This window comes from Montipora capricornis, chromosome 12, assembly GCF_036669925.1.
Source record: "Montipora capricornis isolate CH-2021 chromosome 12, ASM3666992v2, whole genome shotgun sequence".
Taxonomy (NCBI): domain Eukaryota; kingdom Metazoa; phylum Cnidaria; class Anthozoa; order Scleractinia; family Acroporidae; genus Montipora; species Montipora capricornis.
In genome coordinates this window covers 28,151,724-28,173,395 of record NC_090894.1, presented here as the reverse complement: position 1 = coordinate 28,173,395, position 21,672 = coordinate 28,151,724, and the positions used below count along the sequence as shown (strand labels likewise).

General features: G+C 38.8%; 3 protein-coding genes across 4 annotated transcripts in view; 1 reads left to right on the top strand and 2 right to left on the bottom strand.

Moving 5' to 3' along the window:
• Nucleotides 1-3,571, bottom strand: part of LOC138025207 (baculoviral IAP repeat-containing protein 6-like) — a 64,852-nt gene extending 61,281 nt beyond the window's left edge. For both annotated transcript variants that reach the window (XM_068872412.1, XM_068872413.1), the window contains exons 1-2: nucleotides 3,378-3,571; nucleotides 1,228-1,409 (exon numbers count right to left, since the gene is read on the bottom strand). In XM_068872412.1, the coding sequence (XP_068728513.1) occupies nucleotides 1,228-1,409; nucleotides 3,378-3,555 (360 nt within the window). In that variant the 5' untranslated portion in view covers nucleotides 3,556-3,571. The remainder of the gene's footprint in view (nucleotides 1-1,227; nucleotides 1,410-3,377) is intronic.
• Nucleotides 3,572-7,336: 3,765 nt separating this feature from the next.
• On the bottom strand, nucleotides 7,337-20,963 carry LOC138027077 (consortin-like). The gene is made up of 11 exons (XM_068874578.1): nucleotides 20,526-20,963; nucleotides 18,946-18,952; nucleotides 18,767-18,868; nucleotides 17,568-17,598; nucleotides 15,584-15,682; nucleotides 15,215-15,279; nucleotides 14,724-14,818; nucleotides 13,570-13,600; nucleotides 12,305-12,413; nucleotides 10,562-10,759; nucleotides 7,337-9,079 (listed from the first exon to the last, which is right to left on the bottom strand). Exons 1-11 carry the CDS (start codon nucleotides 20,711-20,713, stop codon nucleotides 8,868-8,870), a joined length of 1,137 nt encoding a protein of 378 aa, XP_068730679.1. The 5' UTR covers nucleotides 20,714-20,963; the 3' UTR covers nucleotides 7,337-8,867.
• A 100-nt stretch (nucleotides 20,964-21,063) lies between these two features.
• Nucleotides 21,064-21,672, top strand: part of LOC138027076 (protein NDRG3-like) — a 5,151-nt gene continuing 4,542 nt past the window's right edge. The window contains exon 1 of the mRNA XM_068874577.1: nucleotides 21,064-21,640. Within this exon, the coding sequence (XP_068730678.1) occupies nucleotides 21,110-21,640 (531 nt within the window). The 5' untranslated portion in view covers nucleotides 21,064-21,109. The remainder of the gene's footprint in view (nucleotides 21,641-21,672) is intronic.

Genomic DNA, 21,672 nt, shown 5'->3' with positions numbered 1-21,672 from the left:
CTCGCAGAACTAGAACCTGGAAACGTTTGATTAATAACCCCTTCACTTAACCTCTAGACTACCACATCACTAACAGCGAGGATGTCTTTTTTTTTCATGTCAATATTTTTTTCTTCCAAATGCTGCTGTAATCATGTATTAACACATGATAAGAAGCAAGCTTACATAGTGAAAAATGTCGGTTACCAAACTTCAAGAGAAAGGGATCGGTTTCTAACGACACTCTCATGCCATATCAGTGGGAAATAAGACATGAAAATTTCAAATTATCAAATAAGTTGATAAAGGTTATTGCACCACAGTGATAACAATTTAAAAGCTGAAGTTTTAAGCACTAGACCTTTGTATTGAGGAATGGTGGGTTTTTAGCAGTTTGTAGTGGAACTATTTATACCACCAGAGTTTCACCAGTGGCAAAGCTGCTCCTGGACCATCTCCCATATAAAACACTCAACAACTCGCAATTCCTAAATTTTCTCTGATGAAGAGTCTCACGCTACTTACATGTAATAGCCCTTATCAGAGTTATCAGCGGTTTTGCCACATAAACGAGGCTAAGGAGTCATTTTGTATCAAATTGATCATTAAGCCCCTTTTGCATGTCGTTTTCTACAGGCTCAACTCCAATAAGGTCTATTTACCTTGAAGTTCATTAAAACAAAACAAAACAACGAGGAGCAGCCGAGTGAGTCCACAACAAATTTTGACAACTGTGATGACGAATATCGTTGTCGATAAGAGTACAGACAACGCTGAACCACTTTCGATTGTTTTTTACCACAATATTCAACGCCAAAGAAAGTTTTTATTTCAGAGCGTGACCAAAATCATGACTCAAAGAATGAGCAAGCGTTGTTTATAACTTTCTCGCAATATGATTGGTTTATTTCCCAAAATGAGCGTTCCTGATTGGCTATTACACTGCGTGACAAAATGACATGAACATGATGCATACAGCGTTGTCTAGACTTTCATCGACAATGGCAAATTAGCCAATCAGATTGTGAGATTCCAAGCAATTGTGGTAAAAAATAATTTTGACTGACTAATGGTCTCAATGACAGAAAGTCAGTATTGGAAATAGTTGCACCGAGCCACTTGAAAAGAGACTGAGACATCAGAATGACTACATGTATGTGACCGGTTCTCATTGAATGAGGGACTCACTGAATCACAGACAGATAAACAGATATATCAGAGACAACAGAAAGATAAAAATTGACTTACATCTGACAGAGTGACTTCTAGTACCACTTCTTCGGAGGAAGCCCCTTCAAGAGGAGGTTGTAAAATGCTGTCCAGCAGCAGGATGCCATTGAGATCCTTTCTCAGTCCAGAAACTGATCCATTTGTTAAGAAAAGCTTTTCCACTTCAGGACAAAATCTACACTGTAGTGGTCCATTGCTTACTATGAACAAAAGGCAGAGATCAACTGCAATAGCATTCCCAATAGCTCTTACATTGTGCATGTACCTGTCATGGGGAACTTAAGCACGCTATAATTTTGAGATGCGGGCAGCAACTGGAAGAGAACCGTTCGCATGCTAGGAAATTGGTGTCTCCCAGATTTTTTAAGTAATCACTTTTAATGATGAAGAGATACTTAGCAAATGTGGTTTGAAGACAATTTAAAAGGGGAAATATCTCACTTCAGTTTGCTGTCCATGTCTCTAAAACCGTCATGTGCTTAACTCCCTAATGACAATCCCAGTACCCAATCAGAGACATTTTTGAAAAAAGAAGACCTTTCTGACAGTCCCATCCACATAATATCATGAAAAAATTAATGATCTGTTTGTCACCCCTCCAACTCTGTATCACACTTGCCAATCCTCTTATCATCACATCCAGTTTGGCTGTTTTCGAATTAAAACTATTGTACAAGTTTGAAAATCCCAATATGCTAGCAGTGTTAAAACAAATTATCTAAGTGATGATGATCATCACAGTGAATGTAGTAACTTGAAAAGCTACAAAGATGCCTGAAAATCTCCAGGTATGAACTAGATTTGAACCGATGACCATGTAATTGCACTGTACTTGCATCTACCAACTGATCTATTGAGCCATCTGGGAGGTGGTCACTTACAAAATTGTATTATACCTGTTGGGATTCAAATTTTTTTCTTGGTTTAATATTTTTCAAACCAGTTTTATATTGATTTTTCTTTGTCTAATATTCATTATCATGATCTGAAAATCAAAATTAAACTGGTTTAAAAAGATTTTGAACCAGGAAAAATTTTGAATCACAACATATCCATCCTGTACTACATGAAGGTCAATGCATTGCAGAGAAATTATGACATTTCATACATATGAATGGCAGTTGTGTCATTTTAAGTGAAGGTGACCAGCTGTCAGACAGCTTGAAGGCCTAAATGGTAGACCCCTTACTCACAATAACAAAATCATTTAAGGCAAGGCTACCATATGTTCTTATTTATTTCAATCTTCACTACTTCATCGCAGAGCACAGAGGTTCCTTTTTGATCGTCTATAATGGAATTTATCCAAAAATTCATGCAGTTGGTTTAAGTTTATTCCAACAAGACAACTTTACACAAATTGTCAGATAAACAATCAAAATTATATTATTAGGATACCCACATTTTTAATAAAAGGGCCAGATTAAAAATTAAGAGCCCCTGTTGTAGCAAATGTCACATTGCATTAAAACTTGTCTTTCATTATTCTTTTACTTTATTTTTTTCATGCAAATTTTTCAAATTATGTTTGCTGACCATATGCGATTTAAGCCTCCGGCTTTGGCTGTTCTCATGTATTCCTCAGAGTTTTATGTGTAACAATAAACAATAAACAATAATAATGAAGAGCATTTAGTTCAGTGAACAGCCCCACAGCTCAAACTTTACCTTTTAATGGCCAACAATAAACAAAAATTGTCACAATCAAAATGACTAACAATGCGCGACCCATGTGCGACCCTTGCAAAAAAATCTATGAAGCACTATGTATACTACCAATGTACTGGACATAAGCTCAAACAACAATTGACATTTTTTAACCTTTACACGAAAAATCAATTTCAGCCATTCAGCTAGATCATATGTGAATCGATCTAAAAGTAACTGGTTTCTGGATGTATTACGATCAATGGTTTTCCACACAAAGATGGACTTTCAGGAAATGATGAAATACAAATTTCCCAAGAATCTAATTGAACCTATATAAGAGCATGGAGGTCGATTTCTAGCGAAGTGAACATCGTTTTCCCTGAAAGGTAATAACTAAAAGTAAATTTAAGCACTCCTATATATTAAACTGACCACGAATTTGAAAAGCCCACCCCAAGCTTTGAGATTACAGCTGCGAACACCCACAAAATACCGCATTCTTACTTAACACAACTAACCTGCCTGTGTTGTCCGCTTCAATTGTAGATTGGATCGTGCATCCACGACTTCAACTGTTCCATCTTCAAGCGTGCAGATGAAGCAGTTTGACGGAGGTGAAAAAGTGACTGAGATTGGCCGGCCACTGAATTTAAGGCACCCTTCTTCCTCAATATACCACTCCTCGGGGGCCGCCATATTTGTGCTTCGACATGGTTTTGCAATTAATCGGTTCCAGGCCTCCCACGTAGCATCCATGCCTGAAATAGGTCCTGTCTTCGTGCAAAAGCGATGCTCTCACCAAGTCTAGTCAGGAGCGCATGAGTAGGAGCTTGCCTCTCCCATACAAGCCCTATGAGTCAACCTTTGCTCGTATCTTTCTATTTTTAGAACGACACGAGTTCTTCGGCTCTGCACACACTGTTTAGAATGGCCAATCAGAATAAAGAAAAGGTTACGTTTATACAAACGCCGGCCGTGTAGCACTTATATTTTAAACAGAGTTAACTGAATAGAGGGTAATGTGAAGTGCTAGATTTCTATCCCATATGAACCATGTGAGCGTTAGCCCTACTGATGGAAATGGACCCACACAAGGACAGAGAAAAACTCTGACCAGGGTGGGAATTCAATTCCCACCCTGGTCAGAGTTTTTCTCTGTCCTTGTGTGGGCCCATTTCCATCAGTAGGGCTAACGCTCACATGGTTCATATGGGATAGAAATCTAGCACTTCACATTACTCTCCAATCAGAATAAAGTTTTTTGACTTGGGCCATTTTAGTTTCAATAGGAATAAAACGCAAACAGCGGTTACAAACATTTGCTTGAACTGCATAACTTTCATAAACTTAACGTTTCGTATGTTACAACATACATCATCAGAAGTGATTATTATTCAGTTTGCGTTTTATTCCTACTGAGTAAAGTTATTGTGGAACAAAGACAAAAATAGCAAAAAACAATGTATGCAAATTGCGCAAATTGATGTAAATTGTTGTAAATGTGAGTCTCCTGCTGAAGGATTAGTTCTAAAAATAGAAAGATAAGCGCAAAGGTTGACTCAACGATATAATGCATTGGGAGGCTCCTAGTCATGGGCTTCCTGGTCTCGTAAAATGCCCGATGCAACTTGCAAGTCAAAGTCGAAGGAGTTAACCTGAGCCGGTCCGAAAAGAGTCGTCAGAACTAGATTGTTGGTAGCTTGGTAGCAACAATTTTCTTCCTTGCTGTTTTTTCGTTGTTTAATTAAATTGTAGCAGCAAGGACCAACGTAACAAAAAAAGAAGCACCGGATTCTGGCGAGGATCTAATCAGGGTATAACTATTTTAACAAACGAGAAGTGAAATGCAGGTCAAACAGTTAAGGAATATCTGTTGGATTTACCAATATCTCAAAAGGCACTGCCTTTCTTCATCAGGGTGTTACAAGCAATGTTCTTTGGCTAATGGAACGTTACAATTTGAACGAAAAAATTGTAAGCAATGCGATACAGCAAAAATGTGATATCGTTAAAATCAACATTGAGAACCTAGAGAGAGAACAAAGTAATAACATGTGACCGTTAGAAAGAACTTCGATAAATACGAAACTACGCCGGCATATTATTAGAGAAAGTAGCGAACACAACCTTCGGAAGCAGAATACCGTGAAGAAAACTAAAGCTTTGCCTATTGAGTCATACCGGACGAAGCCCTTACTGACTGAGTTAGTCGGGTTGAGGTTGCCACCTGTCACTTTGCTCTCAGTCCGCAAGTATGATATCGAGTCTCACTCGATTACTGCGATTTTCATAATTCTGCGGAACTCATCTTCAGGAGCCAACGGCCAAACTGCGTTTTGGCTTCCATCAATCAAACGAAATTAATTGATGCATGACATAACCTACCAATCAGCGTCTTTGGTACATTCGTACATCCGAACTCGACGCTTATGGAAATCGATGGAATATGTACGCATCTTTTTACTGAAGAACCTCTACAAAGATATCATAATAGTATTAGAACTGTGAACTAAACAAAAACTCCACTTCACTTTCCGGAGGCGAAGTCGATCTTCCGGGCTATGTTGGGAAATTTGATTGACGGAAGCCAAAACACAGTTTGGAGCTTTGCGCTTGAAGGTCAGATTCCGCAGAAGAAAATTGCAGTAATAAGTATATAATCTACCATTGCTTAGCAAACTGATATGTCAAGTGAAGCTATGATCTTCGCAGTCATAAACGCAATTTTTACAATTGCGTAGAGAAGCCTGAAAAATTCAGGACTTCAACGGGGTTTGAACCTGTGACCTCGGGATTCCGGTGCGACGCTCTAACCAACTGAGCTATAAAGCCACTGACGTAGGGACCTGGTCATTTGTGGGTTCTAATGGTCCCGTGAGGAATGAATCAATGATTAAATGGTATATGAAATAAATCATATATGATTTATTTCATATACCATTTCATCATTGACTCATTCCTACGCAATTGTAAAAATTGCGTTCATAACTGCGAAGATCATAGTCACTTGATTTCATATCTGCAGTTCATATATGATTTATTTCATATACCATTTCATCATTTAAACTGATATGTGTTCACATTGAGGGTCTAAAAGCAAGCTACTCCTGTTGGCTATAAAAGGTTTGCTGTCAGATTGTTCCTTGGTCTGATCTTTCCAAAATATATTCAAGTGTTTCCTTATAAAACGTCAAGAAAACATTTACATTCGATGAAGATGTAAAAGAGAAATTTCCCACTCGATCTTTCGTTGACAGAACGAGTAACAAATGCACAATCGTCGCTCGGTGTTTGAAAGTACTCTGGCAAAAATCTATCCTTTTCCATTGGAAAGGGCACTTGGGATCGCTTAGTTTATATTTCTGATTGATCATGTGAGCAGTACTCAGAACTTCCACTCGAATTGCACTTTTGGAACGACAGCCTAGACTCGATTGACTTTTTACGTGGGATTCCTGTAGCAGACCACGTTATAAATTTGTTGGAGTTTCGTCGTCAGCGTAGGCGTATATGGTAATTAGCTAGCTGCATGTGATTATCAGTAAATAAAGTTAAGCCCAGTCGCTGATGGACATTGCATAAGTGACCATTCTCACTACTATGAGCAATAATTTATCATGCAAAACTTGTGATTAGTTGGAGAGGTCTGGTTTCGAGGGAAAATAAATCTAAAAATTAGAGAGATTAAGATTAAGCACGGCGTTTAATTGAAACTACAAACGCGAAATGATGTGCTGCTGCTTGTTTTAAAACCATGAAGATGATGTTATTTTAACTCGTCTCTCTCTTATGAAAAGTTACTTGATACCTGCTGCTAACAGGCAAGAAATGTTTGGCGTTATATCTCCGCCAAAATTCGACATCGGAATTTGACATCCAAGTGTCAAATTTGATTCTTGATTTTCATATTCGACATCGAAGTTTTATATCCAACATTGAAGTTTTTAATTTGACATCGAAGTTTTGAATTTGACATCCAAGTTCTGAATTTGACATCGAAGTTTTGAATTTGACATTGAAGTGGAAAAATCTGTATTTCACATTCGACTTTCAAGTTTCAAATTCAACTTGCAAGTTTTGAATTGAACTTCACGCATGAATGACTTGACCTTGAATTTCGTATCCTTGGTAACAGTAACCACTGATGTAGTTGACTGAGGGTTCGCAAGGCTCGGAAAGTGGTACAGGAATCATTAAGGCCGGTTTACACGGTACGATTTGTCGGCCGGTTTTGCATGAATTACGTAACCAACACGTTTCTATTAGTTAGTTCCTCCGTACGGAGTAAACAACTATTGTGTTTTGTGCAGGGTCAAGGCCAAAAAAGAGAATAAAAACATACAACAAAGAAAGTTGTCGGGTTTCATAACCATTCCCTCATTTACAATGGCCTGTCAGAGATTGCCGGAAAAGAATGGGGACATTTAGAACATCCTTGGACTTCGATAAAAATTCATAAAGACACAAGACGCAAAGATAAAATTCATAACACAAGTTTGCTTAAAATAAACTATCTAACATCTATGATAGAAAAATACCTAGTATTATTTCTGTAGTAGTCGTTTTAAGTAAATCTTTACTTAGTTTCACGAATGACGGCGTCAAAGTAGATCTACAAATATTAGTTTTGTCGTCTTCACTTAAATGGGCTTTTTGCTGCTGGCGATCACTTGGGACAAAAACCGCCATATTGGAGAGCAAATTGCGCACAAGGACATCTAAAACAAAGCAACACAATTTTAAATTTTCTTTGTTTTAGATGTTCCAGTGCGCAATTTGCTCTCCCGGCGGTATGGCGGCTTTTGCACCATGTGATCGCCAGCTGCACCTGTCTTTTTTCGGAGCACTCGTCATAAAAGGAAAGGAACTTTATTTAAGTGTCTAGTCGTTCTGGCGCTGGAGCACTGATTGGGGACACTGTAAACTGAAATTAACATTTAACGCAAATCAAGTCAAATCTTGGTTTTTGAGAAGAGGGGAAACCGGAGTCCCCAGAGAAAACCTCTCGGTGCAGAGTAGAAAACCAACAAACTCAACCCACGTATGACGCCGAGTCTGGGAATCAAACCCCGGCCACATTGGAGCCAAACAAGGGAAAATCAAAGAGTAAAAAGGATAAAAACTCAAAAGGTAAGAGCTTATTTAGATGAAAAGGACGTAGACCATTTTTTTTAACAATCATCTACTGTTTATGAACAACAAAAGAGACGCAACAGAATAAATAAAACCTTTCCAATATATATGCACAGCTAGCAAACTGACTAACAATTGAAAACTTTTTGATTTTGTTTCGTTTGGACTAATTACGTCTCTCCCTTTGTTTTCTCTGCAAAAACAGAACAGTAACAGTATTTTGCGCAGCAAGGCGCCGTGCAGAATGAAAACGCTGTCTATGTTAAACCTACAATCCTGGTCAAATTTGGGTGAAAAGAAGAGACTTTACTGTGAATGCTTCCATCGTTATATGAGCAACACTTGTTCTTCTTTCGCGCCCCCCTTACCCCAAGACAATGTTAAAACATTCGTGCGATCGATGAACTGATCTTGATTTCGGACACCGTGAAAAATCAACAATTTTGACCAGGAGTGTAGCTTAACTTGTTGTGCGTTCTATCTGGTGTGAATGGGACACAACGTATCAACTTAGCTTACTGTCTACTTTGGGGGACCTCGAGTGACTGAGGATACTGGGTTTCGCGTCGCACGATTGCCACATAGTGAGATGCTCCCTACTCGCCCGCAAGGAACATCTCGAGAGCCCGCATACTTGTTATTCCCATAACCGGAGCGCTCATTCACAGGCGAGGCAAAGAAAATGTTGTAGGCAAAGATTCGAGAGCAAGTCCCAAGCGAACATGCCCAGTTTGAGTATTTTACGGGGCGAAGACACTATCACGAAACTCCGCTGTGAAACTGATCGAAGCACCTGTAAAATCCCTTGACAGTATCATTTTTGTCAGTTTTCCGCGGAGGATGGTTTTCACGCAAGAAAGGGATATCACGCTCAGTCAAAAATATCTGTCGCCAGGATTGGGTCGCTTCATGTAGTAGAAATAATAGAACTTAATCCGTGTGACCATGTACTTGAAGGTGTTAACGGGATCTTTTCCACTTATACGGCAACACAGTAATGTCACACCAACTGCTACAATAACAGTAAGAAGAAAGAAACAAAACATTGCTTGACCAGATGTGAGGCTCATTCTGTCATTTCTGTCATCTGTAAAAAAGGCAGAAAACCATTTTAAGGTTTGTACATCAAAACATTATTTCGTGACTTTAATTAGTCCGCGCCATTCTCGTCCCCAGAGCCCTCCGTTTCTTTAGGTCACGCGGTCGGCGAAACGAAAGTCTCTGGTCGCACCCAATACCGGATATCCATTAAACTCGCACATCCGGAAGGGCATGCGCACTTCTGTCAAGTTTCAATAATCGTAAGCGACGGGAGAAGATACTGGTATAATGGATGCTTCCTCGGTGGATCATTTTTAAGAAGCGTTTTAGGCTTTCATTGCGTTTGTCGGTTACCAAACAACAAAACAGGATGGTTGCGATCGAGAATGATCTCGTTGCAGGCGATGTCAACGAGAACGTCAAAAATTTGCATATTTAGTGGACAAAAAGAAAAGCTTTGCAAGCCCTGCATGTGAGTGCTTCATTTTTGTCTATTTCTGTGCCGTCGTCTGCAAAACAACAACGTGAAATAGCCAAATTTGAAGTTTTGACAAGGACGTCAGCACTCGAGGATAAATTTTCATTGTCTCCCCTAAATTAAGCTCCGTTCCGACCAGTGTCATTCTTGCGGAACTACCACACCCTTGTCCTATCAAAAAGGTTGAAATAGTCACAAAGAGATTACAATAGCGCGAATTTATATCTTGAGATGACGTTCTCGTTGGCGTCGCCGTCGTCTATTGATTTCGCTGAAACTTGTACGCCTTTTTCGGCGTAGTCGCCATATTAAGAAGTTTTTATTTAATCTTTGGAAAAGCGCGCCAAGAAGGGCTTGCCGCGTCCCATTTGTTCCCGCCATATGGGCCGGAAGTAAAATGTAATGCGTAAATTTGTTCTGCGCATACAATTTGAATCAGCCAATGAAAATACTTGAATTTTTAGGTGCGACGGAAAGCATGAAAGTTTTCATGGCATGTTCCTTGATATCACTGTCGTACATCTTACGTTTTCCATTGTTCTGTAGGCGACAGACAGAAAACGAGAGTGAAGCATGATATGTATACGTAATCGCATGGGCCCGAGGGCAATTAAAGATTAATTTCACTCGTCTTTTCAAAGTTCACAAAATTGCCCGAGTCGCGAAGCGACGAGGGAAATTTGGAAAACTTTGAAAAGACAAGTGAGATTAATCCTTAATTGGACGAGGGCACATTGCGATTTTTACCACATAAAGGGCAAATTAACCAGGGAAGCCCGTTCAATGCCGCAACAAATGACAATCAACTTAACACGCTCACATTCAAGTAATCATGCCCTCTTGATTACCAAAAGTGCACTCCTGATTAAGAAAAAATGCCCTCCGTCTCAGCCAATCAGCATTCAGTAATTTTGCTGCGTATGTGATAATTGTTGAAATCAACCCTTTTCTTTCGTTTCCGATGTCATCGTCGCTACCTATCATATTGTAAGGGTTTCGAAAAAGATTACGGTAAATCTATCTATATACACAAGTAATTGTGGTAGATACCGTTATCGGTGACTGGAGGAGCCGCTGTATTCTGTTCTTTTCCTTCTTGTGATTCTCCAACAGGATTTTGTCTCGAATCCTCAGCTGGTAACTCTTCTGACTCTTCTTTGACAGGTAAATCACTTTTTGGATGCTTCAGACTTTGTTCAGGAACTTTATCTTCCGATTGCTTAGCTTCATTAAATTTCTGCATTGCAGCTGAGAGAACAAGAGATTTCCAACGTTTTTCGCAAAAAAGATTCAAATAATATGATAATACTGAACTTTATTTGAGTGTCAAGTGTATTTGGAGCGGTTTGCAATTGAATGTCGTAAAAACCAAAGTAATTACTTCGACCAATCACAGCTGGTGCAAACAGCGCAATGAACCAATCAAAATTCGAAGCAATCCCATGTAACTTGCTCAAAGCGCGGGAAAAATTGCGCGTGCAAGTCGCGATTGGTTTTGGTTTTCCTTTTCATTGGTTGATAGAGCGGTTTTTAATTGTGTCGAAAGTAAATTAGCGAATTAATTTGGTTTTGCATTACTTCACTAAGTGATTGGTTCAAAGTTCTCGCGCCATTTTTTCAACCAATCAGAAGTGAAACCAAAACCAACTGTGGCTCGCGCGTGCACATTTTCCCGCGATTTGTGTCGGCTACGTGTAATTACTTCGAGTTTTGATTGGTTTACTGGATTGTCTCCGTCCTTTTTGATTGGCCAAAGTAATTACTTTGTTTTTGGTTTTACGAAGGGTTTCACGACACTCGATTGAAACTCTCTCTAAACTGGCGCGAGATTTTTAAACAAATCACCAAGCGTAGCAATTGCAATCGCGTAATTTCCTTCGACATAGTAGCCACGAGGAGACATGAAATTTTACACGACTTCTGTAGAAAAGAATGAGAGTTGTCCACGGGGCAGTGCTGGTAATTCAAACTGAAATGAAATGTACATTAATTTACATAGCACCATTAACTATAGCTGTTTCTTGGCGCAAGAGAATGCAGTACATTTCACAGCGTCTCACACAGTGGTTTTCACAGAGGCTGTACTTCTGGGCCCGGTTGTTCGAAAGCCGATTAGCTTAATCCAGGATTAGCGTAAAATTTTGTTTCGAGTTTTCAAACTTTTGGTGAAAGTTTTTTTCGCTTATTTTTGTTTTTCAAGATTGACCTCTTCTAACGAAACGTTTTGCCGTATATCAGCGTTGAATAGCATTCGAGAGTACAGAAATAAACTCCTTAGTTAGTTTTAATCTGGGATTAGCGTTAATCGGCTTTTGAACAACCGGGCCCTGGTAATCAATTCGTTGCGTTGTGGCTTAAGGGGCCTTACATGCTGAAATTTCAGCCGTCTCCTCCCTAACCCTAGGGGGCGCGGGAGAGAGATCTCTCTCTCTCCTGGGTTAGGCAGGAGAGGGCTAAAATTTCAGACTCGGGGCCTTAGAACAGAGAGCTAAAGTATTTCAGTACCCCGACCCCCAAAGCCTACGTCACAGCCATTTTTTTGGGATGTCACGCAACGTTCCCAGCAAAGGAGCGGCTGCGTAAGCCCCAAACCACATTCCTTTCCGTTCCTCTTGGGGGAGCATCGCGTGATATTCCAAAAAGGCTACAAAGGAGACTACCCACTCTGCCAAAAAATTATTTAAAAAATAACAATAAATAAATAATAATAATAATAATAATAATAAGAAGAAGAAGAACAACAACACAATAAAACAAAAACAGAAACGCAAAGCTAAACAAGTATATTCATACCCGAATATTGCTCTTTGCCCATCTCGGCATAAATGACGGTGAACAAGTCCAGGGTACGCTTTGTGATGGCATGTTGCTCGCCATAAATGGACTGCCGCAACTTCACAGCCTGGAAATATTTTATGATGAACTGAATATCACTATTTAAGCCTAAGCCCACCCTAACCTCAAATTCACCATGCATTTCAAACAGCCAACAGGTTGTCTGTTGCCACTTAGGGTTTTCCAGCGTGTTTTGAATGAAATATATCTTCCACTGTTCATTGTTGTAAAGCACACTTGAGCACATCCATACTTTTTTTAAAATTTAATGCACTGCATAAATACACGTTGTTATTATTATTATTATTATTATTATTATTATTATTATTGTTATTGTTATTGTTATTGTTATTGTTATTATTATTAAATATTATTATTATTATTATTATTATTATTATTACTATTACTATTATCCTTACAAGAATACCCAGCCACGAAAATCTGGAACTACAAAAACCTGCTCCTGCAGTCCTGCAATCATCTATTGTTCTGATTTAACCACTTTTTATTCTCTGATTCTTCCGATTATGCGACTGTTTGCACCCAAGCAAACACAACCCCTTATAACAAACACAACGCAGAAGACGGTAACACTCGATTCTTACTCCTTCTAAAATAGTTGTGCCCGCATGAACACAGGGACAGCAGGAGCAACAGTGATACACTCCATGAATTCCACTTAGCTTTCAACTATGGGAGTAAGGAAAATTTTAGTTAGTTCATGACTGTGGGACTGTGGGGGCACTGGCTATACACCTACTGTATTCCTTTTAGCTTTTGACTATGGGAGTGCAGGACTGCAGGAGCAATAGTTACTGGTATACACTTGCTGAATTCCACTTAGTTCACGACTGTGGGAGTGTGGGGCCAACAGATTTGTGCCATGAAAAAAATGGCCGCATATTCTAGAAAATTCACTCCTATTATTATTATTATCATCATCATCATTAATTTATCATGAGCATTATTATTATTATTCTAAGAATTAGTAATAATTATCATAGTAATTATTATTAACCCATTAACTCCTGGGAGCAAAACTTAACAGATTTTACTTTGTCTAATGCCAGATGATTTTACTTGTCAACTGGCCTGGGGTTTCCTGGACTGCTTGAGGAATGAATGGGTTAAAATAATAATTATTATTAACACTAATATTGCAAATAAATCAACAATCTCGGGACTAGATTCCATCACATCATGAGTGCAATAACAAGTCTTACCTTCCCACAATATTCTAAGGCAAGTTGGGCACTGAAAAGAAAGAATAAAGGGTGACATCAATGGTCATGGTCAACACTCAATTTGATTTTAAACCAAACTTCATTCAAAGCTCTAGCCACCTCTCGTGTACAGGACTGCAAGTAAAGGGATGTACAAAGGGTGGAGTTATGGAGTGACTTTGTAATGCTTGTTGTCTGTATTTCGAGACAAGAGTGATGTTAAAGTTGAAATTTCATATTATGTGAACTGTAGAACGGACATGGCAGGGGCATAGCCATGATTTTTCAAAGGGAGGCTGGTCACACTGTGTCAAACAGAGGATACTCACCAGATTGTAGCATTTTCACTACCTAAGTACTGTAGGCTTACAAGGGGTGGGCGGGGGGGCAGCCAATTGGTTAGGGTGCTTGCATCGAGATTCGGAGATCCTGGGCTCAAGACCCATTCTGACCACTTGTTGATTTGATCCTAGTAGTCCCCAATTCAACTTCTTGGCCGGCACTTGTAATAAATACCCACCTGGTTTGCCTCCAGCCATTTGGGATTCTTAATAAAAGTTATTGTTGTTATTATTCTGTTCTGTCATTTTGTTGATTGTGTTTTATTGGCCTCGTAAAGCCCCTATGGGGAGTGGTCAATTAATTAAGTATGCATGCATGTATTTATGTATGTATGTTGTGCGTAATAATTACTTCCGTTCGATAAGCAACTCAGGTAGTTGCAAGCTAGCCTGAGAAATCCAAGCTTAAGTTAAACACGATTCAAACCAATGGCAGTGTGATCACAATTACCAGGGGCATTTCGATTATTGGCAAATCTGGGCATAACTGGGCAAGTAAACCAAAGAGAAGGCAAGACCAGACTAACAGATGAAAACCTCTTGGAGCAGAGAAGAGAACCAAGAAACTCAATCTATGCAGAGTCTGGGAATCAAACCCTGGATACATTTTTTGGAAAGTTAAGAGCTCTCACCAGTCATGAAGTCTATTCTCACCAACCAGTACAAATAGCTTCACCCACCCCTGAAGCAAAAAGGTGGGTGCAGCCAGACAAAGGAAAATCTTTCTACAAACAAGAGGACAAGAGAACATCTTTAACGGGACATTTTGTGGACTGGGGTGAAGCAGAGTGTTCAAGGATGTTTCCAACTTACTTTTTCTGCTTCAAGCACATGTGTGCTAGTTTTTCATATTCATTTGCAGATCGAGCTTCTGTCGAATTTCCCTGGGGATCATCTTTGCCCTTAGGCTAAATTTAAGGAGAAAAGAGGTTAAAGGTTAGCTTAAAAGAGCATTCCTTAATATTACTGGATTACTACCTTTTCATAATATGGTACAAAATTAAAGCTACTTGGTGACAAGTGTTAAACTTGTTAATCATAGAATACTCAATGAGTGGGGTGCCTGTGAAGCAACTTAATAGCTACATCGTGTACTTTCAAATCCTCATACATGATACCATGATTGAGATAAAAATGGGAATGGAACTTATGATCAATCAAGCAGAGAGAATGAAATCTTGACAAATGACCATTTACATGTATATCATTTGAGGTGCATGGCCTCATGGAAACACGGTAGCCACTTATCACAGATAACATACCGGTAAATCATATTATCATAATCTTTAGCTAATCCATCCTACCTGAGTTGCTTTTTTTTCTGTTGAAGTGAAATTTCCTGACGAGCTACCACTGCCATCTTTAAAACCTGACTCAATAAAATTAATCATATCAACACAAATTTGCAAATTAAAATATGGTAATCAGTGTGTTCCACTCCTGGAGGTCGTGGCTTCTAATCCCATTGAAGCACATTATTGTCGAGGTAAATGCCAGGGGGATCCCTTCATTTGATAGTTCACTCAGAGACAAATTAGCTTTGTATTTTTTCTTGGAATGTATAGTGTGACAAGGATTCCAAGTTGACTAAAGAAAAGTGTCAACTCTGATTTCAGTAAACATCAGTTTACTCCCACAACTAATGGTACATGTATTTCTTGAATGTTGCTTACCAAGTTCACCTTCCTCTTGTTGTGCTTCATTGCCAACGCTAATAAGTGATGTTTCATAAAACAATTTTTCTGCTTGCGCAAATGAAATGGCATTTTCATCTGGGAAATATGTTAGGGAAATGAGTGGGAATTACACAGGAAATGACAACAAAATTTTTAATGTCTTTAACACTAGCCATGGTTAAATTATAAAAATTATATATATTATTTTTTGGAATCATGCTAACTAATTTGAGAGGGAGTGACAATGTGCTGGAGGGAAAGGCCTGCCTAATTCCCTAAGATTGGTACCAGTACGGCAGGACCAACAAGAAATTGCCATTTTCTGTCTGTTCACAGACGTAAAGTCTGATGGAGTGTGCTATTACCTGGCAAGTTCAGTGCATGGTTTGACAACTGGGAATACCCTGTGTGTGACTTCAGCCTGTGCAGTCAGCAGAGTGTATACTATGTAACCTAACCCGCCATCATGATCGAAGGTGTACTTTCCAGAAAGTACATTTCACTCCTTTTCTAAGGGCCTGATTACATGGAGAATTTCAGCCCGGCTAACCAGGCTGAGATTTCAGCCTGGGTTCTGAAAGAAATCCTCTTGAAATGAAAGTGGCGATTACATGGAAAAAGTTTCCACCCGGGCTGAAATGAAATTTCAGCCCGGGCTGAAAAAGGAACATGAGCATGCACATCAATTATGTTTTTGCATCTCTGAGTCAGTGAATTTTCTCACGCAAATTTGCGTTTTGCAAAATTTCAGCCCGGGCTGAAACTCGCCATGTAATCGGGCCCTAAAGAAAGTACGCCTAATCGCACGTTATTGGTATCCGGGCCATTGCATTGTAGCTTCCCACCATTTTTGGTAGTCTAAATACAACCGTGGAAAAGAGTTCTCAGTATGTTTGAGCTTTGTTATGTAGAAGTCTGGTTTTTGGATGTAAAACGTGGGTTATTGTGCTGCCTAAACGATTGTTATCTCAGAACACTTGAGGAGTTCAGAACACTTCGCTTCGATCCAGGGGGTAATAAGAATAAGGAAGTCTGAAGTTTACTTAAAGCACACACAACTTGGATTTAAATGTCAGAACTCAGTCTTTGAATAAACAATGTTTGGATGCAACTAGCCCTTGCGTAAGGTGCATGAGGCCAATCACACTGCTCGAGTTAGGCTGCACTGGTTTTTTTCCACTTTCTTCCATCACCATGAGACAATTTGGTGATTTAGTGGTTCATGCACAGAATCCATACCCAAGTGTCCATAGTTTGGAGGACTAGCTAGCCCTTTCATTGTGTTGTTTCGTCCCAGAAAAAAACTCTGAACATTACTATCTCTCTTTACCCAATGGGCACCAGTGACAAAGCATACTGCTGGGGGTAGCCCTGCAATGGACCTGTATCCTGTTCAGGGGTAGTAGCAATACTCTTAGCCAATTCATGACAATGGAAACCACAATTATTAATGCTCTGGCTGAGGAAGCCACAAGGGAACAATATAAGCAACAACGACAGCAATGGCAATGAAAACATCACCTCACAATACAAATTGACCTTATTGTAATCACTTTGTGACTATTTCAATCAAGGTTGTGGTACATGCAGTTCCTCTGGAAAAAAGACACTGGTCAGAACAGTGCGTAATTTAGAGAAGGTAAGTGTATCCCCAAGTGCTGACATTCTTCATAAAACCTCAAATTTGGCTATTTCAGGTTGTTGTTTGCATGGTGTGCAAGGCTATTGTTTTTGTCCGCTAAATATAACATATGCAAATTTGCAAGGTTTTTGTTGCCGTTCTTGTTCTTAAGTTCCCTTCAGTGGTTTGGTGTAACTTTGCTTTTGCCTTTCTTCCCTCACTAAAAACTGGTATCATAATGGTGTTTATAATCCACTGGAGAGGACCATATGGAGAATACACAAAGCCGTTTCCACCTGTGAAGGCCATATGGGATAATACAAACAAACTTAATCATTCTATGTACATTAAAAAAGATACAGTCTTCAAGCTGGCTGTAGATTTCTGCAATCTGCCAAAAGAGACAATAACCTCTTACTTTAAACCAAGTGCAAGGAACTAAGGAATATTGGCCCGACATCGTAGCCAATCACAGTGCTCCATCTAGTCTGAGAATTGCTTGCCATATAATAAAATTAATTATTTAATTAAATTGTGTATCAATTATGAAATCTGGGAAAAAAAACACTCAAATGAATGACCTTGTATAGCCTGGTATCACAGGGTAATCAGCTCTCATTTATCTTCAGTTGCTGTTTCTTTCTTTATCATAGAGTTGTTTTTAAACACAGGTCTTAATTGCAGAATCTTAAGCCTATTTTTGCAGTTACATCAGTTTCAGAGCAGTAATTTAACCAAAGCAAAATAACAACTGAAGTGTATTTCCGCAAACAACAAATATTAGAATATTAGACCCAGACAATCTTGAATGAAAATAATTCATTTACAATCAGCATAATTAGAATAATTGCACTATTGACTGGGATTCTGTGTACAAATCCAATCTTTGTTCTCTTGTATAGTTTATAATTAAATTAAATTGTTGAATAGATGGGCTCTCAGACCAAACCTTAAATGAATTAAATAAACTAAAATTTATGGTCGTCTGAGTAATGAAATTGGGTAAATTTACCATTGTTATGAACACACACTCCTACCACCAAGGCTTACTGATTCATTTTGTTTTGAGCAACGTGGCCCTGATCGCAAGGAGTGGCGAATGGTACCTCCAAAATCTTGGCACTCGCAATCTCTTCATTTGATCTTGAAATCTCAACAGCCTTTGCAAAGAGTCTCTAAGTTTTGTTTATATTGCATTTATTTTGGTGTGATGTTTTGTATGTTTTGGTCTTAATGGTTTCGGATTTACAAACAAGGATCTTGGTGTCTCGGCGAGTCTTGGATTTTACAATTGGTCACCCCTATTGCAATGTGAAGCTAATAATTCACAAAGATTATTGGCTTTTGTTTTTCCTTTGGTTGGTGGAGAATTTCAAGCAAATTTAACCCATTGACCTCTGGGAGTGAGACTTAACAGACTTTACTCTGTCTAACACCAGACCATTTTACTCAATTCGACTGTAGCGATAAAGCCAATTAAACTACATAGCAAGGCAAAACAGTGATAAAAACAGTGGTCCGAAAATGGGTGAAATGCTGTGTATTCACAAGATACTTACATTATGAAGACACTCTGGAAGCTGTGGAAAGTCAGATCCTTCTCTCAAACCTCGCACACAAGCCAATAGACAATACAGAGCGTGCTGATAATTACCTTTCTTCTGCAAAAACAATAATAATTTTATACCTCAAGTGGTTTGCTGTTTTCAGAGCTGACCAATGAAATAATTTTCTTTACCTTGAACCTGAAAAAGACAAGAAACAACATCACAACTCTTATTCACTACATTTGAAAAAAAAAAATTAAAATAAAAGTGTCCTAGCTAGAGTGGGACTACTTCCATTAATGCCACCATGTTAATGTATTAAATTGTTGACTCAATATTAATGTAAGATTCACTCCTTCCCTGTATCTAACATTTTTTTTTTAGAGTCCTTTATTGTGATATAGTTGTGAGCATGGAGAAGATACATCCAACAAAAATTATTATTAGACAGCAAATAAACCCCTTTATTCAAACAGGTTGTAAGTTGAGGGTATTGGTAGGCACATTGATCAGTAACAACATTTAAAAGGTTAAGGTTTTCCTCAGGGATTAAAAAGTAAAAAAATTCAATTATTTTTACTCTAACTTAATTGCTCTACTTCTTTTGTTTTAACCACTGAGATAGCCATGATGACATTACACAGTCATTGCTACCTATAGCTCTATAGATTTTAGGTTATGGGGTTGCAAAACCAAGATAAGTATAGGAAATTATTTCAACATGACTGTATTTTGTGATTTATAAGCACAAATTAAAATTTGAGAAGTTTCAAAATATCACGAGTGATCATAAATCAAAAAAAGGCACGAGCAAGTTCAGACATTTTTTTAATTTATTATACTCAACAAAATTACTCAATAATAAAATTAATGATGTGTTTCGATAGCAACTTCCATATTGCACTCTGTAACCTCTAATGCATTGACACATAACTTATTTATATGCATTCATCATTGACCAATCAGAAACAAATTATACTCCTTCCACTATTTATACAAACATGTTATACTCTGGTGGTTTAATGCACTAGTCAACAAAAAACCACTAATCTCAACCTCAAGACCATGTCAGGATGCCAGAGATTATGGACACAATGGCCGTGTTTTGACGAGCGGTTTTTCAGGTCACTTAGCCAGTAGAGTGGTAAAACTGCCGTTGGAAATTTGAATCTGAAGAGGTTCGATTCTTAACACGTGATCTTAAACAAATTGTCATGTGATCCGAAAAATAATGTCACATGATCCAAAAAAGTGTTTTTTGTTGAAAGCCATTACCGCCAACACGCTTTACACGAACCATGTGACAACTTTTTTTATGTCATGTGATGACTTCTTTTGCGGATCACGTGATAAGTTTTTTGGAGATTTACTCCTCTAGTGATTCTGATAGTAAAAACTTCAGAAAACCTCACAGTTTTGATTTTAGAATTTACATGATGTCAAGTGAAAACACTCTGTAGGAGACTTCACTGTTTATAAATAATTCTTGTGTTTTTTAAATTTTGCTAACCCTAAAACAAAAGAACCTTTGTTTCGACAGCCAATAGATCTCTGGTTGGCACATCAATGACAATAGGTGACGTAACAGTGAGTACCACCAAAACTGGGCATAATGGCCCGACATGGTATGGAACATGGTATTAAGTTGAATTGTTTACAAAGGAGTACATCCTAACAAAATTAATCAAAGCTGAATTTATAATGAATGCGCTTTTTGTGGAAGACTTGATGTTAAGAAGGTTAACTTGAAGCATTGGCGGTCAAATCTTACTTAATTCCTTTCTCGAAAAGTAACTGACGCTCTTGGTCTGTCAGTGGTTCATCATGAAGCTTGCCTAATTCGGCTGTTATCTGTTGATCTCCTTCATCATCTTCAGCTGGATTCAAAGAATCGGGATTACTTTCGGCTCTCTCTGCCTCAACCTGCTCGTCTGGGGACTCCAACACACCAGTTTGCATCTTCAAATGCTGTAAGATGGAGCTAAATTATTTGTTGTGTGCAAGGCATAATCGATCAAACGTTCTGTTCTGTTCACCATGCAACGTTCTGATCTGATCACTATACAAACAACAAGCTTTTCGTGTCGTGTAAGATATCATGAAAGTCGACCCTCGGCTTCCCACCACTAATTTTAAAAAAGCTTACGAATTTTTCAAGACTGTAAAGTCTAAAACTTAAACAAGGCAAAAAACTGAATTATCAGTCTGTAGATTTGTCGGGACCTCGAGAAATTTCACAAAAAGAATCTCTTAGAAACGCACCAATCAGCAACGGTCAGCTGTTTGTACAATATCAAACATTCGCAACGATCCCATCAAGCGTTGCAAACACGTTTCAATCGAAAAACAGCAACGATGGAAGAACGACCACTTGTCAGTCTAACATCGATAGATGTTCAGGAAGCCGAAGCAAAAGTCTTCGACAATCACGAAGCCTTCATTTCACTTCTCTCTGAACACGATGTGCAAACATCTCGGGGAAAACTTCGCGTCAGTCGTCAGGGAAAAGACAAAAAGCCAGCTATCGTCACCTTTCACGATATTGGACAGAACCATACCTCAGCATTTCTTGGCTTTTTTAACTTCACCGAAAATCGACCCCTTCTCGATAATTTCTGCATTTATCACATTGATGCTCCTGGTCAGGAAGAAAACAGCGATGACCTGGGAGAAGAATATCAGTATCCAACGATGGACGAGTTATCCGACATGGTCGGGGAAGTTGTTGATTTCTTCGACATCAAGCGTTTTATTGGGTTTGGGGTTGGTGCGGGAGCTAATATCCTCAGTCGATATGCGCTTTGGCACCCGACAAGAGTAGAGGCGTTAGTGCTGCTGGAATTAGTTGCTTCTAATGGCGGCTGGATCGAGTGGGGATATCAGAAGGTAACGCCTACGCTGCTTGTCAAATTTAGCTA